At 39.0% G+C, this 21,152-nt stretch overlaps 2 protein-coding genes across 2 annotated transcripts; one reads left to right on the top strand and one right to left on the bottom strand.

Annotated features, from left to right (window-relative positions):
- Positions 1-2,661: 2,661 nt before the first annotated feature.
- On the bottom strand, positions 2,662-9,864 carry CDKN2B (cyclin dependent kinase inhibitor 2B). Its single transcript, XM_054500591.1, has 2 exons — positions 8,581-9,864; positions 2,662-6,007 (listed from the first exon to the last, which is right to left on the bottom strand). The coding sequence occupies exons 1-2, from the start codon at positions 8,731-8,733 to the stop codon at positions 5,747-5,749; spliced, it is 414 nt and encodes a 137-aa protein (XP_054356566.1). The 5' UTR covers positions 8,734-9,864; the 3' UTR covers positions 2,662-5,746.
- Positions 9,865-9,895: 31 nt separating this feature from the next.
- LOC129043709 (ubiquitin-like) lies at positions 9,896-12,597 on the top strand. The gene is given in 2 exon segments (XM_054500595.2): positions 9,896-10,034; positions 11,879-12,597. A coding segment is annotated over 1 exon segment (387 nt). The 5' UTR covers positions 9,896-10,034; positions 11,879-11,905; the 3' UTR covers positions 12,293-12,597.
- Positions 12,598-21,152: the final 8,555 nt, after the last annotated feature.

Here is a 21,152-nt window from a genome sequence, read left to right as displayed (position 1 = left end):
GTTGCCCTCAAATGACTACTGAGGCAAACACCATTCTTATAGACATAAAACATACTTGGGAGCAAATGTATAATAAAGTGATATGCTTCCCTAGAAAGGGGACGATCTTAAATCTGTTTATGGTGGTATTTAAACATATTAGAAACTATTAATTTTGGAATAGTCTTACTGTGATAAGTCTAACTATCAAAGGCGGTCCAGAGATTAGCAAATAATAGAGGATGATCAAATGTTTTTCAGAAAATATTATAGGTGGCACTTTGGCAGGAGATTCTGAGAATGGTGTAAGGGCAACTCTGAGCCCTAGGAAAGGTGATAGAGCTTAGAAACTCAGAACTCAGATGGAATGAGGAGCCATGCCATATACATCTTTCCAACAGTCACCCTCCAGAAGAAAACTCTGTGTTGACAATAATCTGCTGACTTGTCTGTGGGTTTGTGAACAGAATAAACTGTTTCTTCTTTTATGTTTGTGTATTATTGCTTATAAATATATTCTAAAATATATAATAACAAACAATAACAGTACTTGCAGCTTAATTAAAGAAAAAATGCAAGTATCTTATTTATACTGAGAGAAGAGAGAAACCTGAAGAACAATGGATTATCCTTACATATTTGGTTTGGGATTACATTGAGAGCTACCTAAATACCAGACACTCATTCTTGGTCCTGACTCCTACTCTGTTATCCATAGCTCAGTACCTAGTATCTGGTGCAGAAAGAAGTGGACTGGAATTATCAGGAAGACCCAGTTTTTAGCCAAGACTAAAAGGTTTTAGCCAAGGGGATGGAAGAATTTGTGCATAGATAGAAGGCAGATGGGAATTTGTTTAAAATGGAATGGAGACCCAGAGGTCACATAAGACAGGGTTCAGAGGAAGTAGCCCCAGCAGCATAATAATAGAGAACATTGATAATGAGAGGATAGATAGATTATGCATTTGGGGAGGAGGCCAAATATAAGAAATAAGACATGGTTTACTTACTGTAATTGGTCTTAAAGTTTTGAGTGGAACTCTGTTGTAAAATATTTTCTGTGCCAGAGCTGACTCCATATATCTACTGGAAGTCTAATGCCAGGGGCTTCTGAGTGTGAAGTGGATTAATAGGTGTTTGGGGTCCTTTGTAAACTTCTAGTGTAATGTGAATAGCTGTGAGGTAGTCAGCGTGTCATCTTAATACATTGTTCTTAGTTCTTTTTCCAGCAAACTATTTGTTTTACATTTAGTTCACACCGCAAATTAGTAAGTCAGGCTTGGTGCTTTTTGACCCATACATTAATTTACATTACTGTGCTTAATGTACAATCCGTGCCAATTACATATTATTAATTAGTGGCACTAGTATTAGTTCAAATTTTCTTTTATTATGTAATTAATAGGGCCTATATGTGAAAGTTACTGTGTTTCTGTAAAATGAAGTATTTTTTTCCTTATGCAAAGAATGACATTAAAATCTTCTGAGTAGGGAATTTAAGAGGCAAGAAAGGAGTAATTTCATTTGGATAGCTGAAATTGAGAAAAGTTTTATAGCAACTTTTCAGGTATGAAGGATAGTAGTAGAGATGTTACGTGAGTTAGCACTCATATATTGAATTAGTTAAGGAACCAATGTGGGAATCTAGGTCTTCTATCTTCCAGTCAAGTCCTAGTTTCACTTTTCTTCATTCCCTGTTTCTTTCCTGTCGTTATAAGTAGAATAGGAAGATATGGAAAGTATTGAGGCTCAACTGTTGTTGCCCCTTCAAGTAATTTCTAAAATTAAAATTGTCTTATTTTCATATATATGTGATTGTGTATCTAGGTATCTCTTTGTAGCTTAGTAATTGAACACTGTGAACTACACCAACCTAAGCATTATTCTCCAAGTTTTCCTCAAATAACTAGACAGTTTCTGTTAATACTGAAAATCTAGTAAACGTGTCAGAATTTGGTTATGATTAGTTGCTGACATAAAACATGAGGGCAGACCTCACTGTACTTGCTAAGATACTGGCTTTCACATTTGCCCCAGAAGGCAGTTCACATGAGTGCTTCTTCAGATAATGTCTGTAAGTTTTGCATATCATTAGTTCTACTTGCTCCACTTTTGATAGAGTGGCAATGTATTGAACATTGTAAAAATTATGCTCTATGATTTAAAAAATCCATCTCTGGTAAAGCATAAAAAGAAAATGAGTATATGTTTCACTGTTTAAAATAATTGAGGGAGTAATTATACAATCAGCAAAAAGAAAAAAAGAACCCTACTGACTATTACATATCAATGCACACAGTGTGTTAATATTTTCAAAAAAGGGAGGGCAATCTCAATGTAAGTGTAAATGAAATTAGTTTTTGTATGTATTTGCTGAAGATCAGTTACCTAGCTTCATACGATAAATTATTTGGTGCTGGTCACAATATTGTGCTTGCCATATTAGGGAAATAAAATATCATGAAAGTATTCCTAAGTATACATTTTCCCAGAGGCGTTTGGAGTTTTATCAGTCTTGAGCTCTCCTCTTGAAACTGTTTCATTCCTTAGTTATGAAATTACTAATTTTAACCATTTAAGGCACAGGAAATTTTACATAGATTTTGCTTTAACAGCAAAACATCCTTTAAAAAATTCATCCACTTAGGTGAAAAATAAAAGACAAAAATGAAGCCAAATGAATGTTATTAAATTTATAAATTTATTTAACTTTCTAGATCTTCTTGGAATAAAATGTCAGGTAGTAGAATTTGTACAAACCTTGGTAATGTCTTAGGTTTAGATACGAACTTAACAGGTATATTTAATTTTCTGTAATTCCACAATGGAGCCAGAAGCAGGACTCATGAAATAGTAACTATATGTTTTTGCATGTATCCTTCAAAGTGAAATCCTTAACAAATTTAACAGTATATATTAGGCTGCTGATGAAACAGCTAAACCTGTCTGCCAGGTGGCTTCGAAAATGGAATTAATTTTTACATGGCACTGGTAAGTTACTATTTCAATACAACCAGGTGGTAATTGATACCCAATAATGTTTTAGGTTTGCTTTATATCAAAAAAACTAACAAAAACAACAAAAAAAAACAGTGTAATATAGTACTGCGGGATCCACAATAACATTTTCTTTAGTTTCCCTTAATATCAAGTTGTCATTAGGAAAGATTCCACAAGTTATTTAAACTAGAAATGAAGTAACATGTTTCATATCTATTTCAAGGGATAATTTTTCATGACCCAGTATAATGCAACTAGCAAATTTAAACATCTTGGAATTTAAGATATAGAGGTCAAATTAAGGGATTTTATAAACCAAATGGGAGACTTTAAATTATCAACTGACTTCTTTTATATAGAATGTTTTCTAGTAATTGTAAAATACTAGAACTTTAAAAATATTATTCTTGTAGCCTCTAATGGTTGAGTGCTTAAGTGATAACTAGAAATATATTTTCTGTCCCTGTGTTTCAGTTTGAAAATGGAGGTTCCATTATCTTTGTTCCAAAAATTTGGGTTTTTATAGGTGTGTTGGGGGGGGGGTGTTATTCTCCATATTGTTGACATTTTAAAATAGTTTTCAAACAAGCTGTTTACATTTACTAGAAGTTAGAGAAAGAAAAGCCACCTTAGGAACTTACAAGGGAGATCAGTGTGTATTTCTGCTTTTTTTTTTTTAAAGTTATCTTCATGTGTATCATTCATGATTTTGGAGGACAAGCTGGTGCAATGGGAAGAAAAGAAAGACAACCATAATCAGCTTTGGAACTAGATGCACTTACTTTGTGCATCCATGGAATGAATATCTTGTAACCTTTGGCAAGTTACTTGATATTTCTTTGCCTCATTGTCCTCATCTGGGAAACAATAGCTATCTCTCAGGTTTAAATATTAAATTAACAAATATATTTTAATGCATACCTGGTACAGATTATGTGTCAATAAACATATCCTTTCCCCAATAACATATGCTCTGATTCTCAACGAATTTTCCCCAGTAATATGTTCATTTTGGGAATAGGAATTGGTGGAGAAGTAAAGATTTGTGTATTCAACTCAAATGTACTCCTTCTTATAAGTCTCCACTCTCAAATTACTTGTTTCTGTTCCTTTTTTCTCTTTTAAATGTGTATCTAGTAGAATGAGCATTTAGAAGCATAATATATGTATACATTTTGTGTTTAATTTTCTATGGCATAAGTAAGCAGTTTTTATGAATTGCTGGTATTGCTTATGAGCAATTATTACAAACGTTGAGAGAAGGGAACCCCTGTGAACTTTTAACATTTTTCAGGAGTTAGTGGTAAATCCATGAACATGTATTTTTAAACCAAATTACCCACCTCTTGGAGTTCAATCTCTGTTAATTCTTTATTAAAGCAGTGAAGTATCAGTTGTTCCAATGATATAATGATCAAGCAACCCTGGAAATTAAATCCCAAAGCAGTGCACCTTTAGTTTGTTCAGTGATAGTAGGACATCCCATGAGCCATCATATATTTTCAAGTTTTTATACTCACTCTATTTTTTCAGCAATCTTTTGGGAAATATCCCAAGATAATTTACTGCATAAGTGCATCTATCTTCTAAAAGACATTTGGAATATTTCTTAGTCTGACCTCTGCACCCTGAGACACTCTATAAAGAAAACAATCAGAAAAATTTAACAAAGAAATAAATAGGTTAAGAAGAAAGCAATCTAGGCGTTTGCACTGAGTTTGCAACAGTGCCACTGCTACATTTAAGAGCTGTAGTTCTTCACATTTTAACTGAGAGCCACTAGTTATAATGTTACCTAAAATCTCCCCATTAAATAAGACAGTTGCTGAACAACTAAAAAGTACAAAATATCACAAAATCAAAAAGTAGCAAGTCATAAGGGGATTTCCGCATCCTAGCATGTGTATGTGTGTGTGTGTGTATGAAAGAAAACGTTACAGTTAACCGTTACAATTGCTCTCACTCCACTCCACCACCTCATCCTGTGTAGTCTGCCTCCGGAACCGGCGGGAATCTCTCCTCAGTGTAGTAAGAGCAAAGGCCAGCACCCTGTGCAAAGGTGCTCTGCAGTGTCGTGATCCAGGGATTTTAGCATCTGTCGTCGCTTGCACATCCTCTCTAACCCCTCTGCTATCTGGTGGAGTTGGGCGCGGGTCTCCAGGGCTTCCAGAGAGTGTCGTTTCGCATGTGACTTGCCATGCGCTCAAACTAAAGCGCCGCCGGGGACTTACTGAAGCCCACCTCGGCCCTCGTCCACTTTGCCCTCAGTCTTCAGGTTTTCCTTTCTGCCGCTAGGGCCTAAGTTGTGGGTTCACCATAACTCCTCAGCAAACATTGGAGTGAACGCATCGACTGCCCTCACCCAAGTGCTAATCACTGCCTTCTCCCACTCAGCGCTGGAGTGGGAGATTCATCCATCGGAAGATTTGTAGCCACCAGGGCCGGTCAAGGATTTCCTATGCACTTTCCCTCAGAAAACCCTGAAAAGCAAACGACCCCTGGAATGTCACACACTCCTAAATATCCCTGGAAATCCGCTTCTCTGTGTTTCGCTTCATGGTGAGTGTCGAGGGCCAGACAAGACAAAGAAAAATATGTATGGAAGGTTATTCCCGGTCGGCTCCTCCTTCCTGTGAGTCTCAGACAGGCTTGCAGGCTTACAGGCTTTCCGCCACTCCCCGTTGGCAGCCTTCATCGAATTAGGTGGGTGGGAGTGGGAAATTGGGTAAGAAAATAAAGTCGTCGTGGGCGGCTGGGGAACCTGGCGTCAGTCCCCCGTGGCCGCCCGCAGGTACCCTGCAACGTCGCGGTGGCCCCGCTCCTCAGCCAGGTCCACGGGCAGACGACCCCAGGCATCGCGCACGTCCAGCCGCGCCCCGGCCCGGTGCAGCACCACCAGCGTGTCCAGGAAGCCCTCCCGGGCAGCATCATGCACTGGTCGGGTAAGAGTGGCGGGGTCTGCGCAGTTGGGCTCCGCGCCGTGGAGCAGCAGCAGCTCCGCCACACGGGCGCTGCCCATCATCATGACCTGCCAGAGAGAGCAGAGTGGTCAGAGCCAGGGTGGGGGCAGGTATGGGAGATGCCGGCCGGGGCAAGGCAGGTGGAGCCATTTAAAGAAACACCTATTTGTAAAGTTTTCACCCAGTGCAGAGGTGTTCAGGTCTCTGGTGTCTGGTGTTTCTTCATTTGCTGATGCAGTCCGTTTTCCCACCCCACCTTCAGGTTATACTCTACTCAGTACAAATTAAATGCCATTTTATTCTCTAAACGTGCAGAGACAAGAAAGTTGATGGTAAAGTGATGATCATCATTATGGAAAAACGAATCTTGATTTCCATTGGAACATGGGAATCTATTTTGTTAAATGATTTATGGGCAGAGTTAAATTTATTCGGCTTTTAAAGTTTTAAATTATTTGCCTTGCTGACCCCTCCTCCATAATCCAGGTCTACAGATATTTATTAGGTAGTCAACTACTGTTTTTTAGAAGTTGGGAGTAATGGTTTAGGGGAGAAAATAAACAACTAAGTTTTTTTTTCTTTCTTTCTTTTTTTTTTTAATTTATTTAGTTCTCATAGCAAATCCCGTGTGGAAGGCTTTTGTTTGTCATGTGTCTGTGCTCATAACTGGATTGTAGTGTGATAATTTGAGCCAAAGTTGGAGATTAGAAGGGGAAAGTAAATTAAATCATGCAAAATCTTATAAAATTATAATAAATGATTTTTCCTTAACAGTTCATTTTAAATTTAGACTGTAATATTTTTAATGTAACATAAAACTAACTGTATTTATACACTACAGGATTTTATAATAGCTAAGATTTAAAAATGTTAAACAGTAAATATTTTGCTATATAAAAAGAGCTTGGGCCAGGCACAGTGGCTTATACCTGTAATCCCAGCACTTTGGGAGGCCAAAGCAGGCAGATCACCTGAGGTCAGGAGTTCGAGACCAGCCTGGCCAACATGGTGAAATCCCTCTCTACTACAAAAAAAAAAAAAAAAAAAAAATTAGCTGGGCACAGTGGGGCGTGCCTGTAGTCCCAGCAACTCAGGAGGCTGAGGCAGGAGAATCGCTTGCATGCTGGAAGAGGTTGCAGTGAGCTGAGATTGCACCACTGCACTCCAGCTTGTCCGACAGAGTGAGGCCTCATCTCAAAAAAATAAAATAAAATAAAATAAATAAATAAATAAATAGAGCTCAGATGTTAGCAGTCAATCAGGATGATACATAACTTAGAAAAAATGATGTTTTGCAGGAGTAATCCTATAGCAGCCATTTGTGTACATGAACATTATGAAAACATTTGCTGTCATATTTTAAGTTAATTATAAGACAATTTTTGGTAACTAAATGTCTAAAATCGAGTTATCTGTTATGGGTTTATGTACTTTAAAATATACCATTTAATTGAAAGGCAGTATACTTCTCATGTTTTGTTGGCTTGTTTCATTAATATTAGAAATGTTCATTTCATCTCTTAAAAACCATGATAAGTTATATCTACTAGTGATGTAAGGATATTTTACATAGAAAAAAGAGGGGAAAATAGCTGTTCTTAGTATTTCAGAAAATGGTGAATTACATATATAACTTGTTTTTATAATTATTAATAGAATTTTAAGTTTTTTAAGAAGCACTTTACAATATTTTTGTTCCTTTAAAAATCCCTTGTTATACCATTATTCTAAGAATTCAAAAGAAATGAACACTTCTTTAAAATCTACACTATTAACAAGATCCCTTAATATTAGCTTAGTTTTGGAGGGTGATAGTGAGGTGAGTACTGAATATGACCAATAGCCAACGGTAAAGTACAAAAGCGTTGTCCTAGATTGTAAAAGAAATAAAAAATATCAGTACTAATTAAAGCAGGATTCATAGTTAAACTTGAGTAAGTGTATTTTAACAGTGAAGATAAGGATGCATTATTTATGAAGATCCTTTGTCATTCAAAAAGGACCTAACAGTTGCTGCAGGAATATTTTTGTAATCTGGGCACTGAGTATGATAATTAAAGAATGAGAAACCTATAGAACTATATATTTTTTCTCTTCTGCATCACTCATAAGACACTGCTAACATAAAAGGAACTAAGTACTGTGGTTGAGGAATCCCGTCTCATTCTCAATTAGCCTCTATGAGAAAACAATACAACAGATTTCATATAGTAGCTTAGAAGTTTACATTGATTTTTTCCATGTACTATGATTTTGTAGAATTCCTTAAATCCAATCTAGAATGTGTAACTTATAGTTTACTTATCTTTATCGTTGAAAGCAGACAGACAAGATAATCTTCCTCGCTAAATAACCTTTCCTTTTCTCCTTTTCTCCCCAATTCAGTCTATTCCTTGCATCCCTGATCATGAGATGGCAGAACAAAAACCACTAAAAAAAGCTTAAAGAGTGGGTTTTTCAATGTCTCTCTTTAGGATTTTTGCTGGGTCAAAGCCTGTTTTACGCATGGAATGCACACCTCCGGCCAACGGAGACTCCTGTACAAATCTACATCGGCGATCTAGGTTCCAGCCCCGATCCGCGGAGGCCGCGCCCCGCATTCGCGCGCCCCCTGCCGGCGAGGCCCTGGGGCCCCAGCTACCTGGATCGCGCGCCTCCCGAAGCGGTTGACTACGTTGGGATCCGCGCCGGCTTCCAGGAGCTGTCGCACCTTCTCCACTAGTCCCCGCGCCGCGGCGCTGGCCAGGCCCTCATCGCCGCCCCCACTGGGCATGCCCTTGTTCTCCTCGCGCATTCCGCAGCCCCCAGACGCGCAGCGGCCCGGATAATCCACTGTTGGCTGTAAACTTAACGACACTCCTCCTTCTTTCCCACGCTGCTCCGGCGCACTCTCTCCTTCCTAAGAGAGCTGGGCTCAGCTTCATTACCCTCCCGTCGTCCTTTTGCGGCTTGGGGCCCCGTGCAATGGCCGAGCGGCCGGTCGTTAGCTCCGGGCTTTTCCTGGCGCTCAAGAACCAGCGGGCGCGCCTGGATTGCTTCTGGGAAAAAGCGCCTAGCGCGGCCGCAGCCGAGCCGCTCTGGCCGCAGGGTGCGGACGCGTCGCGGAGTGCTCACTGCCCCGCCTCGCTGTGGCAGAGTGGGGAGCCAGCCGGCAAAGAATTCCGTTTTCAGCTGGGCCAAGGGGCCGGCGTCTCCCCACCCCCTTAGGCTCCGCCCCCTGTCCGCTGTGCTCGCCGGGAGGCCAGGCCCTGGCCGACGCGTCACGAGGGCGGGGAAGCCGGCCCAAAGGTGCTGGGACGCATGCGCCAGAGACTGGGCCACTGAGCCGCCAGGAATGCCGGCTGCACTTCTGGCTGGATGTCCAGTAAAGCCAAGGATAATATTTTGGGAATGTTGACCACTGCCCTCAGCTCCTAATCCCCAGTAGGCGGAGCAGAGGATTTCTGTTCCTTCAGCCTTAGGCCAGTTGGTTTCACTGTGGAGACGTTGGTGGCTCCCTTGTGGCCGAGAGAAAGGCATTCAAAAGAACTCCGTCTTTCTTAAGATGTCTGAAAGCGACAGCTCTGCACCTGTCATACAAGTTAAATTCATCCCCAGGCGGAACTTTGGCTTCACAAGTTTCATAAGTTGTATCAACCTTAGCAATTTTCTCTTGGATGTGTCTTTCTATTTGAATTAGTCAACCATAAAAATAGAGAAAAATCCCGAGAATCATGTTTTGCATGTGCTTTTTAATTCTTTCCATTTTTGCATTATGGATACAACCCTTAAAAGAGAAAAACACTAGTTCGAGATTGAGAGTGGCAATCTGGCGCACATAAGACAAAAAAAATTATACTTTAAGAATCTGAGATCCCAGTTTCATCATATTTGTACAGTAAATCTTTGTTTGCACTCTTACCTATTTAAACCCACTTTGTCAAGTATCTTATTTTTATTTATCATGAGTAATAAAGCAAATTTATGCAGTAATAATGAAACATCATAAGAGAGGGGTGTGGTGCTGCGCTTGTCATTAAACAGGCTGAACCTGTCATTAAATTCTCTTCTGAAGATTAAATGCCAAGTGCTTTTTTTCCTTCCTAATCTTCCTAGGTGAGTTTGAATCAACATTTATTACTTTAAATACTTAAAACATTTCAGCGGATGCTACATTGGATAGAAAGAGAACCACAAGTTACGGATTTGCTGCCTAAAAACTTTGGTGAGGAACTACATAAGTGGACCTCTCCTAAAAGTGAACAATTTTTGTTTACAGAATCATTTTGTTTCGGAGTGCTGAGGAAGACAAAGTCTTAACAGGAGGGCAATTGCTTGTATATTGCAAAATGAGAGTCTTCACATGTTTTTTTTTAGGATACCTTAGCTCTGACTCCTCATCCCCCAAATCCCTGTAGAATTAAAAAAAGCTCTTTCTTTTAAAGGCAGTGGGGCCCATGGAAGTGGTGGTTAGGGCTGAAAATCTACTGACAGAGCCTCAACAGAGCTGAAATTCACCTGGACAGGGAAGGGAACCGGGTAGCATTAATAACAATTTCTTTTTCTTTCCTCTCCAACCCCCATTTCCTAGTCTTCAGTTTCTTAATTTCTCTACCTTTTACTCTTATGCTCTTGCTTTGACCTTTGAGTTTCTCTGAAATTTATCAGAAAAGTTAGGACCAGATAGTCTGAGCCAATTCCTGAGCCATTTTCTTAGGTAGTAAATATGTCTGAAAAATGAAAGCTGTTTGGAGTTGATAAGGAAATGGAAGATAATGTTTTTCTTTGAGGGGGACATAAAGAATGGTGATAGGGAAAGAACAAATGACTAAGTAGAATGACTGAGAATCTTCCATGAGGCAGATGTGTGCGCTTCGCGAAGCAAGTTGACTGAATGAAAAACAACTTTGGGTAGGGAAAATGTTGCTGGGGGCATTCGCGCTTACTAGCACCACGGACAGCGCTTTGCTTATACGCATGCCTGGGTGGTCCTAACCAGCTCCAGACAGAATTCTAAAGCTTCACACTTGATCTTCCAAAGCCCCTTTTCTCCCTTCAAATAGAAAGGACATTGTGGAAGCTCAATGAATTTCTTTGAAAAACCAACCTGCTCAACCTGGTTTTCAAATATGATTGGATTTTATCTAATATTCTCTGTATAAAGAATATTATATAGTCTATATTTGGAAGAAGAGAAATCAAACTTATTGTGTACTCTGTACCAAGTGCTGTACAACTGTTGTTTCATTTAACACTCATAAAACTCCTCTGTGGCATGTGTCCATATTTCAATTTTACAGACAAGCCAAAAGGATCAGAGAAGTTGAGTGACTTGTATACTAGCTAATCATTGTTGGAGGTGGGTATAACTTTTGCGACTTCAGAGTCTTTTTACCCTTTATACTACATAGTGGTTTTTTTTTTTTAGCAGCTGTCATGGTAGGCTTAACTGGAAAAAAGTAATAAACTGGCTTATAATTATTTTTCAGTCTACACTGTGTTTTCCAGATGGCTCACCTCACAGCACACCCTTAACAGACTTCAAAGATGACATTTCACATGTAATACAATAGCACATTTGTCTTGGACAATAGAGTGAGATAATGAAACATTTTACCTCTCTTTGAAACCCAGCTGTCTCTAGGGTGAAACACAACCTGTTGTTAATGCTTTAAACACATTTAAAAGACGAAGCGGATGGGAACATAGTGGGCAGCTGAAACTTGGAATTGTCAGAGCCATGTCTTTTAATAAGGTGGAGAATTTATAATTGAGAAGAAAGAGAAAGTTAATGGTAAATTGGCATAGAATTTTGGAGGTCAGTAGAAGGGAATGAGTGGTATCCATTCCAATGTTGCACGTAACTCAGATCACTAGTTTTATATTCTAGTTGGTGAAATTGTCTGTATATGACCTTGATATAAAAGTATGAATAGATCCGCCATCCTCTTTTTCTTCAGCGAGGCAGCCAAGCTGCAGACACAGAGATGCAGATCTTTGTGAAGACCCTCACGGGCAAGACCATCACCCTTGAGGTCGAGCCCAGTGACACCATTGAGAATGTCAATGCCAAAATTCAAGACAAGGAGGGTATCCCACCTGACCAGCAGCGTCTGATATTTGCTGGCAAACAGCTGGAGGATGGCTGCACTCTCTCAGACTACAACATCCAGAAACAGCCCACCCTGCACCTGGTGCTGTGCCTGCGAGGTGGCATTATTGAGCCTTCACTCTGCCAGCTTGCCTAGAAATACAACTGAAACAAGATGATCTGCCATAAGTGCTATGCTCGCCTGTACCCCTGTGCTGTCAATTGCCGCAAGAAGAAGTGTGGCCACACCAACAACCTGCGCCCCAAGAAGAAGGTCAAATAAGGCTCTTCCTTCCTCAGAGGGCAGCCTCCTGCCCAGGCCCCATGGCCCTGGAGCCTCAATAAAGTGTCCCTTTCAGTGACTGGAAAAAAAAATGTATGAATAGAACTAGTTGACTGGCCAAGAGAAACAGCGACCTAAACTTGCCCTCATTTATGTGCACTTTTGCATATGGTTAGGTCTAAGATAGTATTTATAAGTGAGAAGAGAAGGAAATTCATAATCACTTTTGGGGCTTTTTCAAATTTTTTATGACACATCTTCCCACCAGGAGGTTTGATTTTCTCCATTTTATGAGTTGGGATTTATTGCTCTGTGATCCACAGTATATCCACTTCTAAATTCCCATGTGTTTTTCAAGATTAATTAAATGGTGGACTTGTTCATCATTTTAGTATCCATATTAGTTTGCTAGGACTGCCATAACAAAATACAACAGACTGAGTAGCCTAAACAACAAATATTTATTTTCTCAGAGTTTTAACTTCTCCTGAGGCCTTTCTTCTTGACTTGCACATGGCCATCCTACTGCTGCCTCTTCACATAGTCATCCCTTTGTGCACACATGCCCCTGGATCTCTTGTGTGTGTCCAAATTTCCTCCTCTTTTGAGGACACCAGTCAGATTGGATTAGGGCCCACCCCAATGGTCTTATTTTAACTTAGTCACTTCTTTAAGGGCTCTATTTCCAAATACAGTCAAATTGTGAGGTATTGGGCTTAGGACTTTAACATAAAAATTTTGAGGTGACAGAATTTAACCCATAACAACAGCATCTTAATTTTTACACATTTTACTTTTCATTTCTTTTAAAACTGTTATTAATAATTTATTCATTTGAATAAGGATTAAAATAAGGCTAGGACATTGAAATTGGTTGAAATTGCTACCAGTCTCTTGTATCTCTCTCTCTCTCTTTTTTTTTCTTATAAGAGACAGGTTTCATTCACCTTGTCAACCAGGCTGGAGTGCAGTACTGTGAGCAAGGGTCACTGCTGCCTCAAATTCCTGGGCTTAAGGGATCCTCCTGCCTCAGCCTCCAGAGTAGCTGGGACTACAGGTGTTGACCACCATGACTGGCTAATATTTTTGCTTTTTTGAAGAGATGAAGTCTTGCCATCTGGCCTAGGCTGGTCTCGAACTCCTGGGCTTACATAATTCTTTCACCTCAGCCTCCCAAAGTGCTGGATTGCAAGTGTGAACCACTGCACATGGCCCCTTGTTTCCTCTTAATCTACAATTTCCCCCTTTCATCCTTCTTTTTTTTTTCTTTCAATTTATCTATTGCAGAAATTAGCTTTATCTGTAGTTTTCTAAAGCTTGGATTTTGCTGAATGCTTCTTTATAATGACACTTAACATTTTTCTTTGCCATTTGTATTTCTCATAATTTATTATTTAGGCCTAGAGTCTGTATGTGATTCAGGTTTGATATTTTGGGCAAAAGTACTTAATAAGTGGGATTATGTACTTTCACCAAGAGACACATAATATGGTTGTCTCTTTCTATGATTCTAGCAGCCATGGATAATTATTTCATAGATTATTATTTTCTTGGGGATGGCAAAATGGTGATATTCTAATTTTACTATCCCTTCATTTACTAGCTGGAATATCTTTTTAAATTATTTATTTATTTATTTATTATTTGAGACAGTCTTGCACTGTCACCCAGGCTGGAGTGCAGTGGTGTGATCATAGCTCACTGCAACCTGCAACTCCCAGGCTCAAGTGATCCTCCCACCTCAGCTTCCCCAATAGCTAGTACTACAGGCACACATCACCTGGCTAATTTTTAAATTTTTTGTAGAGACGAGGGCCTTGCTTTTTTGCCCAGGCTGGTCTCTAACTCCTGGGCTCAGCCTCCTAAGCTCCTCCTGCTTCAGCCTCCCAAGCTCCTCCTGCTTCAGCCTCCCAAAGTTTTGGGATTACAGACATAAGCCACTGTGCCTGGCCTGGAATATTTCTATATAGAAAGTTCTCTTCATTATCTACTTCATTGCTTTCAGGTATATGTAAGAAAGACAGGATAAACCACTAGATTTTGAAATGTATTTATAAATTTTCAAAATAATGAGTTGAGTCTCTAGCATCCTTCAAAGGTGACTAATGATTTTAACATTATTACTATAAACCTATAGATTTAAACATAATTGCTATGTTTCAACCCATTATAGTTAGTATTCCTGTTGATGATCAAGCTCCATCTTTGGCCAGTGGGAGCCTCTGCAAATTAATTACTGAATCTTTTTGACATGGAACTATTAGTCTTTGACAAAATCTTTGATTTCTGGTATGACAATATATTCCAGTTTTATCTTATACACTTCCAGTCCTATACATAATATTAACTATTTTTCAAAGAATTACTGGTTTTATTTTTAGTGGGAAATGGCATTTAAAATAAGGAAGTCGGCCAGGCACAGTGGCTCACGCCTGTAATCCCAGCACTTTGGGGGGCCAAGGCAGGCAGATCACAAGTTCAGGAGTTCGAGACTAGCCTGGCCAATATGGTGAAACCCCGTCTCTACTAAAAACAAAATTAGCCGGACATGGTGGCACATGCCTGTAGTCCCAGCTACTCGGGAGGCTGAAGCAGAAAAAAATAAATAAAATAAGGAAGTCTGCCTATATGGGTTATCCACCTCTTTTTTAGGGCTCAACCTACCCCTTTCACACAAACCCAACTGAATTGGGACTCTATATGTGCTAGGCAAGTTTGAACTTTTTCAGGTGTACACACAGGGTTTACTGAACTCTGGTGTATAATAGTTTATTTATTCATTTTATCAAGTTTTGTCCTATCATTGAAACTCACTCTTGAATAAAGTTATTATATATAGTTCAGTTACAGCAGACACCCCATTTTGAAAACATATTGTCAACATTGGCTTGTGTACCTTGTCACATCAGTAATGTACAGTTATCATTTACCAGAAATTTTTATATGAGCACCATTTTGAAGTTATTAAGTTAATGAATTCTGCCGAGGTATTGGTATATATTTGTTTATTATAAGCATTTAAAAACAAAGGAATCTTTTAAAGTTGAAGATAATTTAATGGACCATTGCATGCAAAGAGGTGTTGCATTAGTAACCAAACTTAAGCTACTGCTGAAACAACTTTATGCTTGAGTTAGATATGTTGATGGGAGCCAATAATTGTGAAATTTGTGTATCCAGACTCTCTTCTGCTCTGTTTTTAATGGATCTAGTGTTAATGTTAGAATCTAGTACATTTCACAACTGTTGCTATTATAGATGGAATATCAGGAGGCGTAGTGAGGTATTGAGATAGATGAAAATATTTTCTAAAAGTGGCTCACGCCTGTAATGCCAGCACTTTGGGAGGCTGAGGTGGGTGGATCACCTGAGGTCAGGAGTTCAAGACCAGCCTGACCAACATAGTGAAACCCTGTCTCTACTAAAAATACAAAAATTAGCTGGGGGAGGTGTCAGGCACCTGTAATCCCAGCTACCTGGGAGGCTGAGGCAGGAGAATCGCTTGAACCCAGGAGGCAGAGGTTGAGTTTTCTCCACAGCTTTGGATCCTGATGACTTTTTTTTTATTGTTACTTTCAACTTCCTTGCCTTGACTGAAGCCATACTGATAACATATGCCATGGGCCGGGCGTGGTGGCTCACGCCTGTAATCCCAGCACTTTGGGAGTCTGAGGCGGGCGGATCACCTGAGGTCAGCAGTTCAGACCAGCTTGGCCAACGTGGCGAAACCCTGTCTCTACTAAAAACACAAAAATTAGCTGGCCTTGGTGGTGGGTGCCTGTAATCCCAGCTACTCGGGAGGCTGAGGGAGGAGAATCGCTTGAACCTGGGAGGCAGAGGTTGCCTGTGCACTCGGGCCACTGCAGTCCAGCCTGGGTGACAGAGCAAGACTTCATCTAAAAACAAACAAAGAAAAACGTAATCCATGTATGTGATGTGAAGAGCGCCAACATGTTTATATCCTTCTATTTCAATCTACTTTTACTTCATCTACATTTTTAGCAATAATGTGAACATGAAATATTGAATAATTAGCTATCTGTAATATATTTACTCATCCACTCAAAATATTGAGCCCCCCCCAATAAATGTCATACACTATATTCTAGGTACAGGTGATAAACAATTCAGAGAGATTAATTTCAAAACATGGTAAATGCATAGTGAGAGAGCTGATCTGGTCTGGTGGTTGAGGGAATCAAGAGATATTTGAATTGAGGTCTGCAGTAATATAGAAAATTAACTAATCAAAAGAGAGGCAGTCATTCCAAGGAAGGGCATGGGAGTCAGAAGAAACTGCATGTGGCAAGCTCTGAGGTGGGACAAAGCAAGGACACATTGAAGGAATTGTGACTGGAGCATAGGGATGGAGGAAAATATTGTAGCTAGCTGAGAAATAAGCATGGAAAAATGTTGTAGAGCTGTATAGGCCATGTTAAGGACTTTTGTCTTTATCTTAAGGAAAAGCCATTGATGTGTTTATGAAGACACATGATGTGATCAGATTTTCAGTTAAATTTAAAAAATACTTGGAATGCATTTTGGAGAATGGTTTAGGGGAGAGGCAAGAGTGGATTCTGTGGGCCAGTAGTTCAGAGTATAGGTTATGGTAGCTTGGACTAAAGTGCCTGAGCCAAGATGGAGAGAAGTAGATTGCTTTAAGACATATTTAAAGAATAACATCAGTGCTTAGCAATGAACTGGAGGTGGAAGATGAGGGAAGGGAAGGTGTTAGGCAGGTTTTTACAATGAGAGAGGTTGGTGATCGTGGTCACCAAGGTAGGGAATGCTGGATGAGGATGCAGTTTAAGGTGAAGATTATGAGTTCAGGTTCAGCAAAACTGAACTTGAGACATGGTGAACTATCAAGGTGAAGATATCCAATGAAAGTTAGAGAGAGGGGTCTAGAGCTCAGGGAGGAGTGTGTATCCCTAATTTAGACTAATTTACACTAACAGCTGTAGTAATGCAATTTTCTCTATACTGAAATGCAGACATTTGAGTATAGAAAATCAGCAGACATTTGAATATAGAAGAAAGATTTACTTTTTTCAGAAAAAGAATAGTAGAATATAAAGAATAATATTTAATCCTAGGAATTAATTCCAAACCCTTAAAAAAAAAACTTTTAAGTTCAGGGGTACATGTGCAGGTTTGTTACATAGGTTAAACTTCTGTCATGGGGGTTTGTTGTACAGATTGTTTCATCACCCAGGTATTAAGTCTAGTACTCATTAGTTATTTTTCCTGATTTTCTCCCTCCTCCCACCTTCCACCTTCTGATAGGCCCCAGTGTGTGTTGTTCCCCTCTGTGTGTCCATGTGTTCTCATCATTTATCTTCCACTTAAAGTGAGAACATGTGGTATTTGGTTTTCTGTTCCTGCATTAGTTTGCTAAGGATAATGGCTTCCAGCTCCATCCATGTCCCTGCAAAAGGACATGCTATTTTCCTTTTTTTATGGCTGCATAGTATTCCATGGTATGTATGTACCACATTTTCTTTATCCAGTCTATTACTGATGGGCATTTATGTTGATTCAACTTTTTTTGGCTATTGTGAATACTATTGCAATGAACATACACATGCAAGTGTCTTCATAATAGAATGATTTATATTCCTTTGGGTATATACCCAGTAATGGGATTGCTGGGTTGAATGGTATTTCTGTCTTTAGGTCTTTGAGGAATCATCACACCATCCCCCACAATGGTTGAACCAATTTACACTCCCACCAACAGTGTCTAAGTGTTCCTTTTTCTCCACTACCTCAACAGCATCTGTTACTTTTTTTGACTTTTTAATAATAGCCATTCTGACTTGTGTGAGATAGTATTTCATTGTGGTTTTGATTTGCATTTTTCTAATGATCAGTGATGTTGAGCTTTTCTTTGTATGATTGTTAGCCACATGTATGTCTTCTTTTGAACAGTGTCTGTTCATGTCCTTTGCCCATTTTTTAATAGGGGTGTTTTATTCTTGTAAATTTGTTTAAGGTCTTTATAGATGCTGGATATTAGACCTTTGTCAGATGCATAGTTTAAAGAAATGTTCTCCCATTCTGTAGGTTGTCTGTTTACTCAGTTGATAGTTTCTTTTACTGTGCAGAAGCTATTTAGTTTAATTAGATTCCTTTTGTCAATTTTTGCTTTTGATGCAATTGCTCTTTGTGTCTTCCTCATGAAATCTTTGCCTGTGCCTATGTTTTGAATGGTACTGCCTATACTGTCTTCCAGGATTTTGATAGTTTTGGGTTTTACATGTAAGTCTTTACTCTATCTTGAGTTAATTTTTGTTTATGGTGTAAGGAAGGGGTCCAGATTTAATCTTCTGCATATGGCTAGCCAGTTATCCCAGCACCATTTATTGAATAGGGAATCTGTTCTCCATTGCTTATTTTTGTCAGGTTTGTTGAAGATCAGATAGTTGGAGGTGTGTAGTCTTATTTCTGGGTTCTCTATTCTGTTCCATTAGTTGATGTCTGTTTTTTTTTTTAATTTTCTTAACTTTTATTTATTTATTTATTTATTTATTCATTTATTTTTACCAGTGCCATGTTGTTTCGGTTGCTGTAGCCCTGTAGTATAGTTTGAAGTCAGGTAATGTGATGCCTCCAGCTTTGTTCTTTCTGCTTAGGATTGGCTTGGAAAATTAGGGCACTTTTTTGGTTCCATATGACTTTTAAAATACTTTTTTCTAGTTCTATGAAGAGATTCAATGGTAGTTTCATAGGTATAGCACTGAATCTATAAATTGCTTTGGCCAGTATGGCCATTTTCACGATACTGATTCTTCCTATACATGAGCATAGAATGCTTTTCCATTTGTTTATGTTATCTCTGATTTCCTTGAGCAGTAGTTTATAGTTCTCCTTGTAGAGATTTTTTTTTGTATTCTGAGACTTTGCTGAAGTTGTTTATCAGCTTAAGAAGCTTTTGGGCTGAGACAATGGGGTCTTCTAGATATAGGATCATGTCACCTGCAGACAAAGATAGTTTGACTTCCCCTTTTCTTATTTGGATGCCTTTATTTCTTTCTCTTCCCTGATTGCCCTTGCCAGAATATTCAATACTATGTTGAATAGAAGTGTTGAATAGAAACTAATGCTGGAAGCATTAGTTTCAAAGAACTTCTTGATTTCTGCCTTAATTTAATTGTTTACCCAAAAGTCATTCAGGAGCAGGCTTTTCACTTTCCATGTAATTGTGTGGTTTTGAGTGAATTTCTTAATATTCATCTCTAATTTAATTGTGCTGTGGTCTGGGAGACAGTTTGTTATGATTGCAGTTCTTTTGCATTTGCTGAGGAGTGTTTTACTTCCAATTATGTGATCAATTTTAGAGTATGTGCCATGTGGTAATGAGAAGAATGTATTTTCTGTTGTTTTTCACTGGAGAGTTTTATATATATCTATCAGGTTCATTTGATCCAGTGTTGAGTTCAGGTCCTGAATATCTTTGTTAATTTTCTGTCTCGGTGATCTGTCTAATATTGTCACTGGGGTGTTAAAGTCTCCCACTGTTATTGTGTGGGAGTCAGTCTCTTTGAAGGTCTGTAAGAACATGATTATGAATCTGGGTGTTCCCGTGTTGGGTGCATATATATTTAGGATAGTTAGATTTTCTCGTGGAATTGAACCCTTTACCATTATGTAATGCCCTTCTTTGTCTTTTTTGTTCTTGTTGGTTTAAAGTCTGTTTTGTCAGAAACTAGGATTGGAACCCTGCTTTTTTCTGATTTCCATTTGCTTGATATATTTTTCTCCATCCTTTTATTTTGAGCCTATCTCATTGCATGTAAGATGGATCTCTTGAAGACAGCACACCAATGGGTCTTGGCTCTTTATTCGGCCTGCCACTCTGTCTTCTAATTGGTGCATTTAGCCCATTTACATTTAAGGTTATGATCCTGTCATCATAATGCTAGCTGGTTGCTTTGCAGACTTGTTTTTGTGGTTGCTTTATAGTGTTATTGATTTGTGCACTTCATTGTGTTTTTATAGTGGCTGGTAATGGTCTTTCCTTTCCACATTTAGTGCTTCCTTCAGGAGCTCTTGTAAGGCAGGTCTGGTGGTAACTAATTCCTTCAGCATTTGCTTGTCTGCAAAGGATCTTATTTTTCCTTCACTTATGAAACTTAGTTTGACCAGATATAAAATTCTTGGTTGGAGTTTCTTTTCTTTAAAAACGTTGAATATTGGCCTCCAATCACTTCTGGCTTGTAGGGTTTCAGCTGAGAGGTCTGTTGTTAGTCTGATGGGGTTCCCTTTGTAACCTGGCCTTTCTCTCTGGCTGCCTTTAACATTTGTTCTTTCATTTTGACCTTAGAGAATATGATGATTATGTGTCTTGGGGATGAACTTATTATGGAGTATCTTACTGGGGTTCTCTGCATTTCCTGAACTTGAATGTTGGCCTCTCTGGCTAGGATGGGGAAGTTCTCATGGATGATATCTTAAAATATGTTTTCCAAGTTGGTTCCACTGTCTTCCATTTTTTTCAGGTACACCAATGAATTGTAGATGTGGTTCTATATAATCCTATATTTCTAGGAGGTTTTGTTTATTCATTTTTATTCTTTTTTCTCTATTCTTGTCTGCTTGTCTAATTTTGGAAAGGTAGTCTTCAAGCTTGGAAATTCTCTCCTTCATTTGGTCTATTCTGTTATTAATACTTGTGATTGCATTATGAAATTTTGGGGGTTGGGAGTGGTGGCTCACACCTGTAATCCCAGCACTTTGGGAGGCTGAGGCGGGTGGATCATTTGAGGTCAGAAGTTTGAGACCAGCCTGGATAATGTGGTGAAACCCCACCTCTACTAAAAATACCAAAAAAAAAAAAAAATCATAGCTGGGCATGGCA

This window comes from Pongo pygmaeus, chromosome 13 (genome assembly GCF_028885625.2).
Source record: "Pongo pygmaeus isolate AG05252 chromosome 13, NHGRI_mPonPyg2-v2.0_pri, whole genome shotgun sequence".
NCBI lineage: Eukaryota > Metazoa > Chordata > Mammalia > Primates > Hominidae > Pongo > Pongo pygmaeus.
The sequence above is the reverse complement of the archived record's forward strand: the minus strand, read 5'-3'. Positions and strand labels throughout refer to the sequence as shown.

What these genes read in the sequence shown, in the direction of transcription:
- CDKN2B (XM_054500591.1), bottom strand. Translation starts at nt 8,733, where the DNA reads ATGCGCGAGGAGAACAAGGGCATGCCCAGTGGGGGCGGCGATGAGGGC. An exon ending in TCGGGAGGCGCGCGATCCAG is followed by an intron (nt 6,008 to 8,580) that starts GTAGCTGGGGCC and finishes TCTCTCTGGCAG; the next exon opens with GTCATGATGATGGGCAGCGC.